Here is a 17,610-nt window from a genome sequence, read left to right as displayed (position 1 = left end):
AAAAAATCTCTTGTGCTATTAGTTCAATATAAAATTCTCCACTTTAGTATAGACTCACTCATAACATGAATAAAGATTCATAACCGTTAGATTTTTGATCATTGAATTGTTCAATGAGGATTCACCAGGCATGAATCTCGATCGTTCTAGAACTTTTTATTTACAGTTATATGAGAAAAAACATAGTGATCCAAATGTTGCTTAATTTTAGTGTTATGTGATGGAATCTTTGTATTTTCTTGATAAAAGCTGGACATATTAGTAGTGAGCGTTTCTAATAGATTCAGAGTTTGATTAATCGAAAATAGTCAGTAAATCATATGGAGTTTAGTTGCTGGAAAGTGGACCTGTCGTATGTCGAGAATGGATCGTCTTTTCTAATTAACTCTTAAACTGAGATCACTAATTTTTTTTTTTTAACAAATGATATTATCTACACTAAGGGGGAGAGGTGTGGGCTTAGCCTCACAATGAGCTAGTAATAATATGATTCAAATTCGCCTTTGGCGAGAATAGAACCTAAAACCTGTCACTTACAAGTGAAGAGGAATGCCACTACTATAGTACTGAATGGAAAGTGAGATCACCATTAAACACCAGTATTATAAAAAGTAAAAAGGTGTTTAACATTAATTAAAGCACAATTATTTTCTTTTTATATTTCTGGCAGCATATTCAAGATTGGATCAAGATCAGCAGAGTACCTAACTGCTCAGATTGGATCAAGAACAGCAGAATTTACCCCATTTCATAATTGCTGTAAGAATTGACGCCATTTCATTAATTTCACACACAGTAAAAATTTCAAAGCAGAACTTTCACTGCAAGTAAAAACCAGAAAAGGAAAAGGAATGAGAATGTTTTTTACATCTATGAGCACACCAGCAGTAATTATTGTGCAACATATCAACAAAACACTAGACATGCTAATTGCATCCCTGTTATCTCAGCTTCAAGCTTTGCTTTGCTGTCAAATGAACAACAGGCAATTCGGACGAGCCGACGGATGCAAGAAATGTAACATCTAAATTTACATGTAGTCAGTTCAAAGTTCATTACAAAGCCAAATGGAGCGAAAAAAAGAAAAGGTAACGAAATAAGGCCGATTTCTATAAGACGTGAAGTTGTGAATCCTACCTCAGCTATCCAATCCTACCTCATAGCTCACCTGTCACAACAATATCCTTTTGACATCAAGATTGCACTTTATTTTGTTTCCCGCACGCTGGAGCCTTGAAATCCTTGCATTTCCACACCGGTGCAGCCTCAATTGGTGGCATACTATCGGCTGAAGACTCCACGGGAAACAAAGGCTTCTTTCCGGCATTAGGGTTACCCATGTTCATGTCTGTCAATGGGCTGCCTCTTGCATCTGTTTCTTCTTTCAGATTTGCTTGATCCCTGAAGGTGCAATTGCTCAACGGCAACTTTTTTAGCTTCACTCTTCCCCTCTTTTTACCAGTGGTACTCACAGTATCCCAAATTTTCTCCTTCATATGACTTGATTCTGCTTCTCCATTATCCATTTCCATTCGACCCACGTTATCAGGTCTACCATTTTCGTACAAGTCTTGGATAGTGCCTTCGACATTGACCTTATCTGCCATAGAATGTCCATTGCAAGTAGCTGCCGGGTTTTCTTCCAAAACAATGCCCCCATTGGGAACCCTAACTTTCTCGGAACCATGTGAGATTTTAGGCCTCTTGTTTTTATGACCCTTTCCGTCAGCACTTGATGAATTCTTTATAATTCTTGGAGAGCTATTTATAGCTCTGTGCAACTTTCGGGCCAACTCTTCGTCCTTCTTACAATTCTCAATTGGCCGGTATTTTTTGTACAAGAGTTGAACTGGAACGTGCTTCTTAAGCTTGTTCTTTTTCAGGTGTTTTTCCTTGCCTGCTGTTTCTTCAGAAAAAGAGGCAACCAAATCTAAAGCACTCTTGGCTGCAGCCACTGCCTTCGCAGCTATTGCAGCTTTCTCTTCAGCTGCAGCCCTCGCAACCTCTGCAGCCTTCACTGCAGCACTAGCAGCTGAATTCGAGACCTCTACTAGCTGCTCCGGCGAAAGGTTAGAGTTATGAGAACTCAATATATTGTTAAGGCGGGTGTTAAATTCACTTGAAGAATGCGATGAAGAAGAAGATGCAGAAGCTGAAGCTGATGCTGAATCTGCAGCTGCAGCTGAAGTAGCAACTAGAGACAGCCATGCAACACTATCACCATCCGGGCTCTGTTTCTTCAAACCAGCAAGCAGACGTTTTCGTGGAGGCAGAAGGACATCAGCATCCAAATGATTGACGTCACAGATGTTTGCCTCCATCGGTCTGCTTCCAGTATACCCCTTTTACACTGCAATGACAATTACTCTTCCAGTATACCACTCCATCTACATAATAACAAGAACTAAATCAAGTTTCGATGAAAAGACAAATACTTGGTACATGAAATTCCCAAATAGAAAAACCCTAAAAACTTTGCAGCCTACCAATCCCAAATCCGAAATCAATCCAACCATTCTTAAAATCAAATCAACATACACAGATCGTTTGTACTCATGCAAAAACCCGAATGAAAAGACAGGAACTTCAAATTCAGATTTGGGTGGCTTCAGTTTCCAACAAAAACCTTAAAACCAATAACCTCGACTAAATCCCGGGAAATTCACATAGATAAACCGAGTTCTGTCTCCTCTTCTTCAATCAACCCAGTTAACTTACGACAAAGACAGCACATCCGAAAAATCACAAACCACCTTGCCCTTATCCAACCCTCAAAATTTTCCCGGGAACCAAACAAAGCTAAATCAAACCTCATCCAATAAAATTCAACAACATTTACAACACAGCTGAATCACAAGCATCACAATCACAGCAAAATTCAAACACACCAACCCAAATTCATCACACAAACAAGATCGAAATCAGACAATCAAACGAACAATAATCGAAACCAATCCACAATCCCACAAAGCTCAATTCACCAGAATTCAACAAAATCAATGCAAGTTTCAATTGCCATTACCCACAATTCAATCAAAATCGAACACAAATGATCAGAACAGAGAGATGAGGGGAGGCAAAAAACAAAATACCTGATCTTATAGCTAAAGTTATCTCCTTTGAGACAAAGGAGAGAGATAAACGGCAGAGCTGCAATTAGGGTTTTCAGAAGGAGAGGAAGAAAATCAGGGTGGTGAAGGAAAAATGGAAGATGTTGTTTGTTCCCGTTTTATATAATTATTATATTTTTGTGCCAAAAAGACAGAGAATTTCGATTGGTTCTGGTTCTGGTTCTAGAACCCCTAAATCCCCCACAATTAAACCCACCATTTTTATTCCTCATTTTTTACCCATTTACTCACTCTCTCATCCCACCATGGCATCACCATGCATTCATGCTAATTTGCTTATCCATTTTTTCTTTTAAATTTTGTTTATTTTATTTTATTTACCCCTCACTCTATTTATTAACTCATTTATGAATGCCAATTTCATCTTTTATCAAGTTTGTTTTTAATTGTTTAATTATTTCTTTCATGTTTTTGATGGATTCAAACTCAGAATTATGAGTAGGGTGCATTTTTGCCTATTATTATCAAGTGATGATCACGCTTGCCACTTTACTTATTATCATTGAATGTGTTTAAATTTTAAGATCCACTATACACATCTTAAATTTTAAACTTATTAAACGGTTATAAATAAAGTGATGAGCAAAAATATTATCTTATTGATTAGCAAGAAAAAAAAATTATTAACCAAATTGAGCTACAAGCTACTGACTTAACAAATTAGGTTTGAGGACTCATTGGGTAATTTTTGGGTTGGATTTGCTTGGATAGATTAATGAGGTTTTGGTTGATGTAGGGGTTTACCTTTTTTTTTTTAATTGGGGTGAAAAGGGTTTTATAATCATGTTTGATTATTTGGGTTATGTGGTGGTTAGTTGACTTTTGTATTGAATAATGTTGTATTGTCCAAATCCTAACACGAGGGACATTGGATATTAACTATTACCTTATATTTTTGACATAAAATTGACGTTAAATAATGAAATGATGTAGTCTATGTCACATCTCGTCCCGGACCCCCATCACATCTCGAGCTCGACTCTATCGTAGCACGATATTGTCTGTTTTGGGCCCCGACCACGTCCTCACGGTTTTGTTTCTGGGAACTCACACGAGAACTTCCTAGTAGGCCACCCATCCTGGGATTGCTCTCGCACGAACTCGCTTAACTTCAGAATTCCTACAGAACCCGAAACCAGTGAGTTCCTAAAAAGCCTCGTGCTAGGTAGATATAGGAATATATATAAGGCTTACATGATCCACTCCCCTGAACAGTGTAGAATCTTACAATCCATAAGAATCTTTACTTTGAAATAATCTCCTTAGAATTTCTCGCATCATTATTGTTGATTGCTTAGTAAAATTCTAGTTTAGCAGTGCAATTTTTTCATATTAAATTCTTAAGGGATACCCAATGGTCAAATGAGAAGGATAAAATGATGACATGATGGAAGGATGGGGAAAAAATAGGCCCCTACTTTTATTTTTATTTTGCAAAATACTAAAATAGAAATAATTTATAGGGGTAGATCGGTAATTAAAATGAGGACGTCACGTGAAAGGGATAACGACCGCTTAAATTTGTGAATTACATTACCTGTGCGAACCTTTTACAATAAAGCGGTTTTATACCGTTCAAGCGCCACGTGTTAGGGTTTCAACATCAGCCAATGACGTTCCAGCTGTGACTCGCCGAGTCCCCGCCACCTGTAAGTTTATCAAACCCTGCAGGGTACACTGGCGGAAGCGGTGGTTAAAGATTCAGTTAAACTGGTGCCTGGCGCTGAACCGCCTTTTTTTCTTCATTCGTTTTCGAAACCCGCGAGCTCGGAGAGCTCCGAACTGTTGTCCGATCATCCAAACGACGTCGCAGTGCCGAAGCCCTAACCCCTAACCGAAGAACCCTAATTTCGAATTCGTTCTTTCAGGAAAGCTACGGAGCATTTCAATTCGCCAAAACATTTTCCTTTTCTCTGTTTGGTTGCCGAGAAAGTGCGGGAAAATTGATGAAGGTAAGAATTTTTCTTTTTCTGTGAGTTAATGGATTGGAAAGTATCGGCATTTAGGTCTCGATGAGGAGCTTAAAGCCGTTGCCGGAGGCTGTTAGTAGCTCGGTGCGTTCTGGAGTTGTCCTGTACGACCTGACGAGCGTTGTGGAGGAGCTGATTTTCAATAGCTTGGATGCCGGTGCAACGAAGGTAATTACTTTATGGCATTTAATTAAGCTTGATTAAGTTTGTGTTTTAAGTAGTAATGACGGTGAATAAGTTAATTAGCTTCACAACTGTTTGTTTGTGGTCTCAGGTATCGGTTTTCGTAGGTGTTGGGACATGCTATGTAAAAGTAGTGGATGATGGTCAGTGCTGATCTTCCTCTTTCGGTTGTAATCTAAAGAATGTTCAGTTTTGGTGCCTTGGATAATGTTTGTTAATGTTACTTGTAGGGCGCGGGATTACTCGTGATGGATTGGTGTTGGTGGGAGAAAGATATGGTAAAGTTCTCATTTTCCCTTATAATCAATCCTTTAATTGAATGTACTTTAAAATATTGATGCTTGACTTAGATGCGTCTATGTTTTGTGAATTTTATGATGTATGGTATATTTAATAAGCAGCAACGTCAAAGTTTGATCATTCTACTAAGACGGATGGTGGAACTGGGAGCTTTGGTTTCCGAGGAGAAGCATTGGCTTCCATTTCTGATGTGTCATTGTTAGAAATCTTAACAAAAGCTTATGGGAGGGCAAATGGGTATCGCAAAGTCATGAAGGTGTGGGCTTTTTACTGTTTTGCGTTTGTTGTTCATAACCGAATTGGTTTGTGCCTTTATGCAAGTTTAGCTCTGGTTGACTTTTCCTCCATTTTTCATAGGGATGCAAATGTTTGTATCTTGGAATAGATGATGACAGGAAGGATGTGGGCACTACAGGTACCAACCTATTACTGTTGCTATTGTCTTGATTTAAGCTTGTCAAATTTTCTAATTACATTACATTACTCTGGATATATGGATTTCATTTGTTTATGGAAATGAATTTCATTGAAGGTTTATCAAACATGGTTAATTTGACGGGTTCCATTACATTACTCCAGATAAATGCTTAATGGCATTTTCCCTGGATAATTCCACGTACATTAAGATTTTGATTGATCACTTGGTTGTTGTTACAGTTGTTGTTCATGATCTGTTTTACAATCAACCAGTTCGGAGGAAGTACATGCAATCCAGGTGCCAGTCCTGGACCATTTTGGTTTCTTTATGTGTTTTATATGAGATTGTTTTCAGCTGCCTCAAACAATATAGTGAAATGAAATAAACTGACTTGATCTGCTTTTTGGTTTGCATTACAAACTGGAAGCCCCAAGAAAGTATTGGACTCTGTCAACAAATGTGTACATCGGATTGCCCTTGTGCACTCAGATGTTTCTTTTAAAGTTGTAGATCTTGAAAGGTTTTCCTCTAATCACATTTTCTAGTTGAAGAATGTATGGTTATTGGTCTTTATTTCCTTGTTTATTAATTTAATTTACATACTAACTCTATATGTAGTGAGAATGAGCTTCTTCGTACAATTCCTTCTTCCTCTCCGTTGACACTATTGAAAAGGACTTTTGGGACTGTGGTCGCCGACACTCTTCATGAATTGAACATAAGTGATGGCAAATTACAGCTTTCTGGATACATATCTAGCCCTTGCAATAATCTCGCCAATAAGGTAGAAGGATTTATATAGATGATGTAGATGATTTATACTTTTTAAATGTTTGTATCCTTGTTTCTTATTCTTGAAACATTTATTTTGCAGGCCTTCCAATATATCTGTATCCATGTCTATATTTTGGAGAATATTTACCAAGTTATAGAAGGAGTGTGTTAGGTCTGAGATGAGTTATATTTTGTCCTTGACCTTGACACTGGCAGATATTAACTTGCGGTTTGTTTGCAAAGGGCCAATTCATAAATTGCTTAATCAGCTGGCCAATACTTTTGAAATCTGGGATCCAGGTAAGGCTATTGATGGGTCCCAAAATAGGAAGCGAAGTAGGCCTCAGGCATTTGCAGCTTATGTTTTGAATTTAAGCTGTCCCCGAATATTTTATGATTTAACCTTTGAACCATCAAAGACGTATGTGGAGTTCAAGGTAACTTTCCTTTTTTGACTGTGAGTTGTGATCTATGTATCATATAAGATCTGCTACTCTACGCCGACTTATTGTAATATATACAATTGTATTTAAATTGCTGAACATTTATGCTTCTTTTTCTTCTGTCTCCCCCACTTTGGGCAGGATTGGGCTCCGGTACTCGCCTTTATTGATAAGGCCATTCAGAAATTCTGGAAGGAAAAGATGCCTGATGGTACACCTTTGCCCCTGGCTTGTTTCTGAGAGCTTCTTTCATTTACATTGGTGTGAAGGCATATTAATGAATCATTATTTTGGTATAGTGTATTTTTTAAAAGTGCATTAACCTCTAGGATATTTCCAGGAGAATCTGGTTGTCATGGAGCTGATATTTTCGTAGAAGATCAAATGCGGAAGAAAGGTGGCAACATTAAATCTACAGATGAAAGTAAGGAACATAATTTTTTTTTTTCACAGTCATAATTTTTTTTTTTCACATTTCCATTTGACAGTGACTTGAGTATGAGTTCTGAGCTGAATGAAAGATGTTAGTTTGGTTCAGTTTTCCTGGCTCATATCCTTTCTCTTGGTAGATTTACTTGATGGAGATTTGTCAGAACTCTCTAAGTTCGGGAAAAAAAAGAGCAGGCAAAATTTTCAGGCTTCTCCCAACATTATGGATGTGTTAATTCAAGAAGAGAATCGTACATCTCAGAAGAAACATGTCAGAATGCCATTTGAATATAATGAAGATTTCAATGGCTTCCAAGGGCAACATATTGGGATTGAATTTAGTCCTCACACTGATTATTCTCTTCAGTCACGGGATGATTGTCTAGACAAATGCAAGCTAACAACTCGACAGAAGGAAAATCATCCTTGGATGTCGGATATCAAACATTTCTCTGATGAAGATTATATCCTTGAGAATAGATCCGCTGCTGCAGAAAGATCCAGCAATGTGGAGGACAATATCTTTAGCTCAGAATGGAAAGATGAGCCCTTTAAAGTTGATCCCAGTGTTGGCATTGGTTCAGCAAGTAGTAGAGTATCTTATGACCAGCATGAATTCGATAGCGATGTAGAGTTCACCCAGAATCTAATACAACCGTTCCTCAAGAGTTGTTCCTCAAAAGAAAGTTTTCTGTATGAGAGGGATCTGTGTGCAGATAATGGGATTAGATATCAAAGTGATGGCTTCAGGAACAAGAGAAGGCGGGGTGGCTCTTATAACAGTGTAGAAATTCCAGAAATTGACAGCAGCAAGAGTTTTGATTTCTTGTGGCCAGAGGAGGAATCAAGTGCTCGGCCCTTAACCAAAGTTTTGACAAAATTTGACCTGTCTACAGAGTTTGATTCTCCGTCAAGAGCTTTTATAAAGTCACTCCCACACTATGGGGAGCAGTTTTATGAAGAAAGTTCAGTCATGAATGTAGAGAACATTGGTTCCTGCCATAGGACCTTAAATAATGATTGGTGCTCCTTGATCTCGAATTCGGTATCCCAAAACACGTATTTGGACCATGAACCTGTCTCTGATATAAATGCAGTTGAAGGACATTATAGATCTGTTAAAAGGTCTACTAATAGGCATTTTGTGGATAGTGAAGAAAAGGACCGCGCATTTGGGTATGGTATAATATCAAGGAGGTCCAGCCGAGAACACTGCACTACACATACAGACCATGAACTGGATTTTAGTGATTATTCAAGTTCAGGAAAATTCTTTCAGCCACACAATTTAGATGGCGAGTTTTCTCCCGAATGTCCGGATATATTAGCTGATGAGACAGGTTGGTCATCTTTGTATGCCCGCGGAAAAGATAACATGGATATTGAGTTGTATAAAACACAAAAAGATCAGTTTAGAGATCAAGATTGTCTACAAAATCAATCTTCCATAGGAAGATCGAAAAGAAGCCATTCAGCACCACCATTCTATAGAAGCAAGAGGAGGTACTCTACTTTAAGTCATCCTTTGACAACAATAGCAGGCAAACCTGATGCACAAACCTTTCATGATGCACCTACTTATCCAGGTATTATCATGTGATTTCCCTTTAGGGCTCAGGAGCTGATATAGGTTCGGCTTAGCTGATACACCTTTTGTGCAGAAGTTAGCAAGATGAAGGATCTCCATAAACCTCCTGGTGGTTGCCATCTAAATTTGAACCCGAGTTCTCTCAAGGATTTCCCACTAGCCATCAGGTACTTGAACTTCAATTATTTTCTCATTAGTCATTACGTTATGTTTTCCTTTAAGTTGTGACTCTACCCTCTCAACCATCAAATTTTCTTTCAGATCAGATACTGAGAAATCTCAAAATAGAATGGCTGGGGTAAACAAGACGCACAAAGTTGAAATGTTTGAACAGTCTAAATGTTCTGCGATTCAAGCCACTGCTCCAATTAAAGGTATCTCATATGTTTATTATGGACAGTGTAATCAATACTTGAATGCTTATTATAAAATAACTTGTTTATCATTTATTGGACAAAGTAATGTTAGCTCTAATCCTTGCCCTGTTTCAGAATTTATCTCCAAGGATCAAAACTCCCTGAACTGTGGGACTAAATGGCGGAATTGCTGTCCCCAGATCACGGTGAGTAATAATATGTGTGTGTGTGTGTGTGTGGACGGTTGATGCTCGACAGTCAAGTATCATCACTATACTTGTTTGCCACAAAAGTTTGCATCGCTTAATCAAATTGTAATTGGGAATAATATTTTTTTTATAATGCAGAGCTCAAGTAAAACGCAAGGTCTTGATGATCAAAACATACTTGACATCTCTTCTGGATTCTTGCATCTCTCTTCTGACTCATTAGTTCCTGAATCTATCAACAAGAACTGCCTCAGTGATTGCAGAGTTCTTCGCCAGGTGGATAAGAAATATATTGCAGTTACAGCCGGTACTACACTTGCTGTTATTGACCAGGTCTGTTTGTTGTATATTTTTTCGGGCTCTTTTTTTTTTTGAGTTTTAGTTTGGGAGTTATGCTCTTATATAAATCAGCAGTTTCTTGTTAAATAAGGGGCACCTACAGTTCACTTATAGATCACAACAAAAGTTTGCATGTATCTAATCACGTTCTTTACTCACCCAAGAGTGGCCTTCAGAGAGGAAGAAATAAACTACCTAGGATATTAGTTTATATATGAAAATCTTGGTCACTCGAAAACTTTATCAGAATAAGATGGAATTGTATGTCTTCGAAGTAGATGCATAAGCGTAAATATGCAGTACATGCTGCTGTATAAAACATTAACTACATTCATACTAAGTCGCACATGCACACTAGTGCAGCTGGAGTTCTAACTTTGGCGGCAATTCTTTTCTACAGCACGCTGCAGATGAAAGGATTCGGTTGGAGGAGTTGCGTCAGAAGGTATTAGTATCGTCCCTGTTTAGACTGTCGAAAATGATATTTCTATTTTGGCTTACATGACTAGCTGACTACGTAGGTGCTATGTGGAGAAGGAGAAGCAAAGGCGATTACTTTTCTGGATGTTGAACAAGAGTTGGTATGTAGTGTATCTGATGCTAAATGAAGTTTTAATGGTTTGCATTCCTTGACTCTTTAGTTCTTATAATATAATTCAGGTGCTGCCAGAGATTGGCTACCAGTTACTGCATAACTATGCAAAACCAGTTGAAGAGTGGGGTTGGCTCTGCAACACACATGCTGAAGGTTCAGGGTCCTTCAAGAGGTATTTTACATGACTTACCCGGCATATTTCATATTTATTAATAATTTATTATTTACAAAAGAATATGATACTGCAACCAGTGTCCAGCATTATGAAGTTATGAACATAACACAATAACTTGGCAGGCTTCTGTATTGCTGATTTGAGTGTCACTAGATAAACTCTGCAAGACTATTGGAGTGCCCCTAAGGATTTGAAATTCTTGTAATAGCAATGTTTAGTTTTCGGTTGCACAATTGAGTTATGAATCAGCGCATAACATGCATGTCTAGTGTTTGATTTCATGTTATGTATTCATCTATCAAACGTTGTTGCTTCTTTTGTCTCATTTTGCTTTTCATGCTTGGTGTTGCAAAAATGTGATAAGTTGGACACCACTTGCATGGTTCATTTATGAAACTGTATTGTATTTTCTGAGACATTGTTGTCATGTACCCTGACTTTTGGGATTTAACCATTTGGCAGGAATTTGAATCTCCTTCACAGGCAGCCAACAGCCATCACACTTACTGCGGTAAATAACTCATCACTTCTCATTTTTAAGTCTTCCATTCACTCCTTTTATGAGCTCAAAACATGTTGAACCAAGATCATTTACCTATCTCTATATTGTTTGTTTTGTTTGAAGCGATGACTTGATATGAAGCTGCCTCTCATATGTTCCCGTTATTGATACGATTTTCTTCTATAAACGAGATGCAGGTACCCTGCATCTTAGGTGTCAATTTATCTGACTTGGATCTTATGGAATTTCTTCAGCAGGTAATGTGCCTTTAGTTCTACGACAGTTTTCCCTTCCTCTTTTTCTGACGATGTCCTTTATCATTCCCCAACTTTAGTTAACTAATGACTGACAGCTTTCTGTTCAATCTTCAGCTTGCTGATACAGATGGATCATCCACAACGCCACCATCAGTTCTTCGAATCCTAAATTCTAAAGCATGCAGAGGTAAATCTGAACCTTCGTGCTCAGCCTAGAGGCAAACAAGTCTTGTTCAATAATATGGACCTAAAGATTCTTAAACTTATTAGGGCCTTTTCTCCACTGAGTATATTGCATACAGAAACTGGAAAGTCAACCTTGCGTTGGTTTTATTATAGTGACAGAATAACCTTTTACTCTTTTACCTCTTTACGCAGTTCTTACTTTTTCAATCATTTCCTTCTCATCAGGTGCAATTATGTTTGGGGATTCCTTGCTTCCTTCTGAGTGTAACCTCATCGTTGAAGAGCTAAAGCAGACTTCTCTATGTTTCCAAGTAAGTGGTCGTTACAGGCCAAGAGAAAACTTTCGGATGTGAATGTGGATTTGTAGTATCGGGGAGAGGCTTCTATGTTGGCTTCCTGAAACACTGAAAAAAAATTTGTTTTGCAGTGTGCTCATGGTCGACCAACAACTGCCCCGCTTGTCAACTTGGAGGCGTTGCATAAGCAAATAGCTAAGATTACGTCCTCAAATGATGGTACCGATCAGTTGTGGCATGGGTTAGGTCGACATGAACTTAGTCTTGCACGTGCGGAAAAACGTTTAAACTTGGCTAGAAGCTAGAGTGATGACGATCCAGTTTTGTTCCAGAGTCACAATGCCGGCCCTGCCTATGCGGAATTGACACATTCAAGCCGTAAATTCATTCTCATTCTTTGTACCTAGTTTATAGCATGCTTCATTCTGATAAAGTACATATGCCAGCCCCTTTGAAGAAAAACAAGGAACGTGCCTTTTTATGAGCACTTGACTGATCGTGTAACTTGTTTTTCCACATAAGGAATATCAATTCATATTAGTTTTCTGTTAACCAACCTGGTTTCTGCCTAGATTTATGACGTTTTGTCACAATGGTACAATAGATGAAAATCTGTTGTCATCGAGATATATCTCTTTATGTCTATGTCACTGATCACATGGGCAGATCTTTGTAAAGCGAATGTTTTGCAGGAAAATACTTAATCATGATAGTTGTTGGGCACCCCGGATTTTTAATCAATATGTGATTAGTCTAATCTTTGGTGGCAAGGCAAGCATTTGGTAAACCATGATTACAATCATTTATCTTGCAGAAAATAGTATTTTTATAGTAAATTAAGCCCCTGAACCATTTGAAATCAACCAATTAACTCTTCATCAAGAGATTCGATAAAATTTTATCTACTTTGCCATCAAATAGTGGCACGACTTTACCCTCAAAAGTGAATTGCGCATTGGTCACATGCCGGTATTTGATGGCAAAGTGAAAGAAATTTCATCGAATATGACGGCGAGGGGTTAGTTGGCTAGTTTCAAATAGTTCAAAGGGTTAATTTACCACAATAATAGTTCAGAGGGTCATTTCAACTAGTTCAAGAAGTCAAATTACTCTTGCCAAAATTTGAAACTTAGGCTCCAATTATAGCAAGAGTGAAAGAGAAACGAGGGAGGGAGAAGCAGAACAGTCACCGGTACACATATGGTTAACTCGAATACTCGACTACTCATTCGATTGCTATATCGGAGTGCTGCCTGAACAAATCAACAGTAAAGAATAAGAACAAACTTTGAATTTACATTGATTTTGGCTACAATTAATCAAATCAGCAGATTGTACAGTGTGACCTGCGTAACTGACTGCAATAGGAATTCCTTTTAACCTTGTATATATCAAAATCCTCGCCTTTCATCCTCCTCGTCGCTTGGTTTGCAACAGAAGCTCCATCAATCAGAATGCTAAACAACTACGTGACCTTGAAGAGGTTGCATTAGCTCCGCAAATTATTCTATGTTGCTTGAGCAGCAATCAATCATCTCCATCAACCATCTTCCGTACATGCGTTTGAGCTTCCTTTAGTACCAGTGGCAGCACATAAGGCCTTCCAGATGGGCACCAACATTTTCATAGGCGGACGCAATTCCTGGAAAACGAATTCAACTTTCAAAAGCCAAGCTCTTTCATCACATTTATGCCTCCTATTAGCTTGCCAATCGGATGATTCTCCAAGCTTAAGTTGATAAGTAGAAGGAATTATGTACCTTAAAAATTAATACCAATTCTGCTTCCCCGTGTACAATGAAAGACAGGCTCCAGTAACAAGTAACTGGAGTCACACATTCTAGTACCACAGGTTTCAAAATCTTGTCCATAGGAACAAACCGACGAATAATCTTTCCACTACAATGGTAAAAGGGGTAAATTCGCACAGATGATTTAATCAACAAAGATAATACACAAAACAAATAGAGAGAGAAGTTACCTCACATAGTGAGTTTCTAGTTGAACTCCAAACGCTGGCATAACCATGATGGACTCTGTTGTCATTAATACACTAAACGAGGTAAGAGCATGACAAGAAACATTCTTAATGTGAAATAACACGGGAAGTATCAGTTCAGAGGACCAAAAGCCCCATCACTCGGGTCCTCACCTTTCTCAACACTCTTCTGAAGCAATTTTACAAGGAACGCATCTAAAAGGAGACTCCATAAAACAATGATGACGGATTTCTCCTGTTAATTGTAAGATCATTGTGTCAAAGTTGCTGAGGTATGATAGAATTTCAGACACCCAAATACATTCTTATAAAACGGGCATATTATCGAGCTTGAAATTTCTTTCAAGAACAAATTTTTCAAATAAACCAAACAGAAATCCTACAATGGAAAATGGCAACTGAAAGTCTCTCACCAAACTAAATTCACATCTGTAAGCTCTTAAACCGGACCTCGAGAATAAAGATACAAACAGAAGTACAATGTAAAATGATTTATACGAGATACATGAAATTAAGCGGATATAAGGCATACCTTAACAAAGAAAATGTAGAAGGCAGTAGCTAGAATAACAACAGCAAACAAGTACATTAAGAAACCCTTCGCACCACTCTTTCGAACAATGATGTGGTGCACGTCAACTGCTTCACAAGGCCGTTTACAGTCATGTAAATACGTATATCTCGAATTAGTTATAGATGAACCCACCATTCCCCCAAAACTAGTTATTCATACAATCGCCCCTTTATACTGTCATCTGCATATCCACAAAAGAACCAATTTTTTAACATTGCTATGATTGCACTCAAAACATGAAGAAAACTTGGTCAGGATAATTGTGTCATTCAGTAAAGCTACTCTAATCTACGGGGAAGGCGTGCAATGGAGCGGGCACACTACCTTGTCCAACTGGCCTAACGCGCAACTGCAACATTCAGTGAAAATGGTTTGTTTATGTTACACTGTAAAGCTCCCACCTTTATAACAATGGTTTAGCTACATTTTCGAAATCGAACAATCTGAAATGAATTTTCAGCTAATACATTGCTGGATTTTTGCCCAGAAATTCCATGAAACAATTAAAAGCATAAAAATGATAAACCTTATTTTCATAAATTGATAAAAATAAAGCCTTGGCGATTTCTGTAGATTAGGCACTGCAATGGCATTGGCCAACACAATGCCAAATCCATGGAAATTAGGGTTTGAAGTTTGCATTGAATGGGGAAATTCTAATGTGACCCGAACCAACTTACTCGAGACGAAGTCCTCTTTCAACCTCAATGGCGATCGGAGCCCAGGCCCTGAAGCCTCTCAAATCCTGTTTCCTCCCACCTTTTTCTGCAAGCCCTAATTGTAAAATCATGGAAGACGACTACGACTGTGATACGCAGGTTCGATCAGAAGAGTGAGTCTGCTGAAAACCCAAATTTCGAAACTTGTTGGAGCTGGTGGAGGTCTAGTGCAGAGAATGCAAACTTACTGTTGATGGTAAAATTAATTAAAAAAATTATTGTTCACATAATTAAACAAATTACTTTAATGGTAAAATTAATTTTACCAAAGCATAGTAGATTTATTAAAGGATACCGTTATTCACACATTCAATTTTATCTTCCACACATCTTTGTTAATTTTTTGTTATTGATTTTCTTCAATTCATTTGATTTGACGGTCAAAAATTAAGAATAATGAATGAGAAGTAAAAATAGATATATAAATAATATTATCCTTACTAAATGGAGTAGTATTGATCCTTAAGCTTTTGGGCACACATCATAACCGTTCGTGCATTGTGAATTATACATGCTTCAATGGTTAAAATCTCAAGCATAAGCATCTTACTGTAGAACAATTTTATTAACTAGTTAGTGTCTATAGTAATTTTCTTTTAACAGTTGGTCTTTAATTGAATTTTACTTAATCCAAAGTTAAATTCAAATCCATAACTTTTTTTTTTTTTTTTTGTCAACAAATCCTTAACTTGAATTGCTTGTTAAATTTTTTCTTCTACAACAGAAATTCTATACCACTCTATTTTATGAGAAAGAAAAGTTAAAACTCGGAACTCAAAAATCGACATCAAGTTGAGTTATTAACCTTGTGCGACGGGTGAAGTATGATTAAGTTGAGTTCGTATTAGGTTCCCAACTCAACAAAACAACCCAACTTGTAGTCTTTTTTACTCTTAGTCAAGGTTCTAAAAGACGTCAGACGCTAGTCCGGCAGCAGGCTGGGGCCTAGCGCCTAGGTGGCTAGGCAAGCTCCTAGGCGGATTTAAGTAAATCTATTATATTTCGTGTACATAAATGTCTGTTTATACTTAAATATATATAATTTCATCATAAACCATAAAATAGAATGACATATATATATTATGAAGTATTGGACATAATGAAAACATAGGGAACAAGCATATAATGTGTGTTCATTTAAGTATTCAACAAGTCTTTACAATTTATTGAAAAAAATAAAATAAAATGCAAAATGAAAGCCATCTATTTTCTGTCTAAGTGAGTTGCAACCTAGTTGGTGCCTAGACGGGTTTAGGCAGGCTAGGCGGGTGCCTAGACGGTCTAGGCAGGCTCCTTAGCAGGTCTATGCGCCATTTCTTAATTTTCAAACGACTAGGACCTAGGTGGGGCCTAGGCAACGCTAGGTGGGGATTTTTTGAACACTGCACTTAGTAATGGGTAAATTTTGCCGTTTTACAAAAGGTTAATACTTAAATATTTTTTCCATAATTACATTGGAAGAGATCAAACTTGTATGTACATTGAAAGAGGAGTTTGTCTTCAATATTTCAGACTATTAAATAGTTTCATCCATTGAATTGATAACTAAACAAAAATTATACGTTATCAATTCAACCAACCATGATCACTCATTTTTTGTACTACAGCATAGTTTGTCCTATTGAAGAAAAATTGTGAAAGATATCTAACATTTGATTATTTGAGTCTTCGAATAATTCATTACAAATGCTGATGATTGCAACCAGGTGTCCAAAGGCAATTGAACAATTTTACATTCCAAATCCAACAAACTAATCTCACCCGAATGAGAAATTTTTCATTGTGCCGAAAAACACACCAAATGTCACAATATAAGTAATTGAATACTTAAAAAAAAAATTTCAAACACTTGTATATGACACTTACTATATTAAGCCATATTCCCGACACACTGAAAATTTCTTTTCCAGGACAATCATATAATCATATCCTTTGACAATTTTTTTCATAATTGCACCAGCCGCCCCCCTTCCTCATGCTAGTGAATGCAATGATTGTATTGAACCTTCAATTTCAATGACCTACTTTTCTTTCTTTAAGACCAAACTTTTATCTCATCTTTCCCATCATTCCATCCTCCAACTTACACAAACACCTAAACCTTTCCTTGCAAAGAAAGATTTAATCAAATCATAAATTAAGCACACAAACGCATATTAGGCCGGTT

The 17,610-nt window shown here is 37.5% G+C and overlaps 3 protein-coding genes across 6 annotated transcripts; 1 reads left to right on the top strand and 2 right to left on the bottom strand.

The window, feature by feature from the left end:
* Positions 1 to 802: 802 nt before the first annotated feature.
* LOC103959171 lies at positions 803 to 3,329 on the bottom strand. The gene is made up of 2 exons (XM_009371522.3): positions 3,093 to 3,329; positions 803 to 2,387 (listed from the first exon to the last, which is right to left on the bottom strand). Exon 2 carries the CDS (start codon positions 2,319 to 2,321, stop codon positions 1,194 to 1,196), a length of 1,128 nt encoding a protein of 375 aa, XP_009369797.2. The 5' UTR covers positions 2,322 to 2,387; positions 3,093 to 3,329; the 3' UTR covers positions 803 to 1,193.
* Positions 3,330 to 4,785: 1,456 nt separating this feature from the next.
* On the top strand, positions 4,786 to 12,703 carry LOC103959203 (DNA mismatch repair protein MLH3). Of its 3 annotated transcripts, none has more exons than XM_048575444.1 (25): positions 4,789 to 5,269; positions 5,376 to 5,427; positions 5,515 to 5,562; positions 5,686 to 5,840; positions 5,942 to 5,999; positions 6,242 to 6,299; positions 6,430 to 6,522; positions 6,621 to 6,786; positions 6,877 to 6,892; positions 6,993 to 7,213; positions 7,361 to 7,430; positions 7,560 to 7,643; positions 7,789 to 9,234; positions 9,313 to 9,403; positions 9,498 to 9,610; positions 9,728 to 9,798; positions 9,940 to 10,134; positions 10,541 to 10,585; positions 10,662 to 10,721; positions 10,801 to 10,907; positions 11,373 to 11,421; positions 11,610 to 11,669; positions 11,784 to 11,856; positions 12,081 to 12,166; positions 12,283 to 12,703. In XM_048575444.1, the coding sequence occupies exons 1-25, from the start codon at positions 5,144 to 5,146 to the stop codon at positions 12,454 to 12,456; spliced, it is 3,717 nt and encodes a 1,238-aa protein (XP_048431401.1). In that variant the 5' UTR covers positions 4,789 to 5,143; the 3' UTR covers positions 12,457 to 12,703. The 3 variants fall into 3 exon arrangements, with proteins under 3 accessions (XP_048431402.1, XP_048431401.1, XP_048431400.1); XM_048575443.1 differs by having other exon boundaries at positions 4,790 to 5,269; positions 9,310 to 9,403; XM_048575445.1 differs by lacking the exons at positions 11,784 to 11,856; positions 12,081 to 12,166; positions 12,283 to 12,703 and having other exon boundaries at positions 4,786 to 5,269; positions 9,310 to 9,403; positions 11,536 to 11,669.
* Positions 12,704 to 13,427: 724 nt separating this feature from the next.
* On the bottom strand, positions 13,428 to 15,621 carry LOC103959172. Of its 2 annotated transcripts, XM_048575446.1 has the most exons (7): positions 15,405 to 15,621; positions 15,049 to 15,144; positions 14,683 to 14,905; positions 14,304 to 14,385; positions 14,133 to 14,187; positions 13,912 to 14,050; positions 13,428 to 13,793 (listed from the first exon to the last, which is right to left on the bottom strand). In XM_048575446.1, the coding sequence occupies exons 3-7, from the start codon at positions 14,857 to 14,859 to the stop codon at positions 13,692 to 13,694; spliced, it is 555 nt and encodes a 184-aa protein (XP_048431403.1). In that variant the 5' UTR covers positions 14,860 to 14,905; positions 15,049 to 15,144; positions 15,405 to 15,621; the 3' UTR covers positions 13,428 to 13,691. The 2 variants fall into 2 exon arrangements, with proteins under 2 accessions (XP_048431403.1, XP_009369798.2); XM_009371523.3 differs by lacking the exon at positions 15,049 to 15,144.
* Positions 15,622 to 17,610: the final 1,989 nt, after the last annotated feature.

The sequence above is a fragment of a genome, unplaced genomic scaffold (assembly GCF_019419815.1).
Source record: "Pyrus x bretschneideri cultivar Hongxiangsu unplaced genomic scaffold, Pyrus_bretschneideri_v1 Contig8, whole genome shotgun sequence".
NCBI classification, from domain to species: Eukaryota; Viridiplantae; Streptophyta; class Magnoliopsida; order Rosales; family Rosaceae; genus Pyrus; species Pyrus x bretschneideri.
This window is presented reverse-complemented; position numbering and strand designations above follow the sequence as displayed.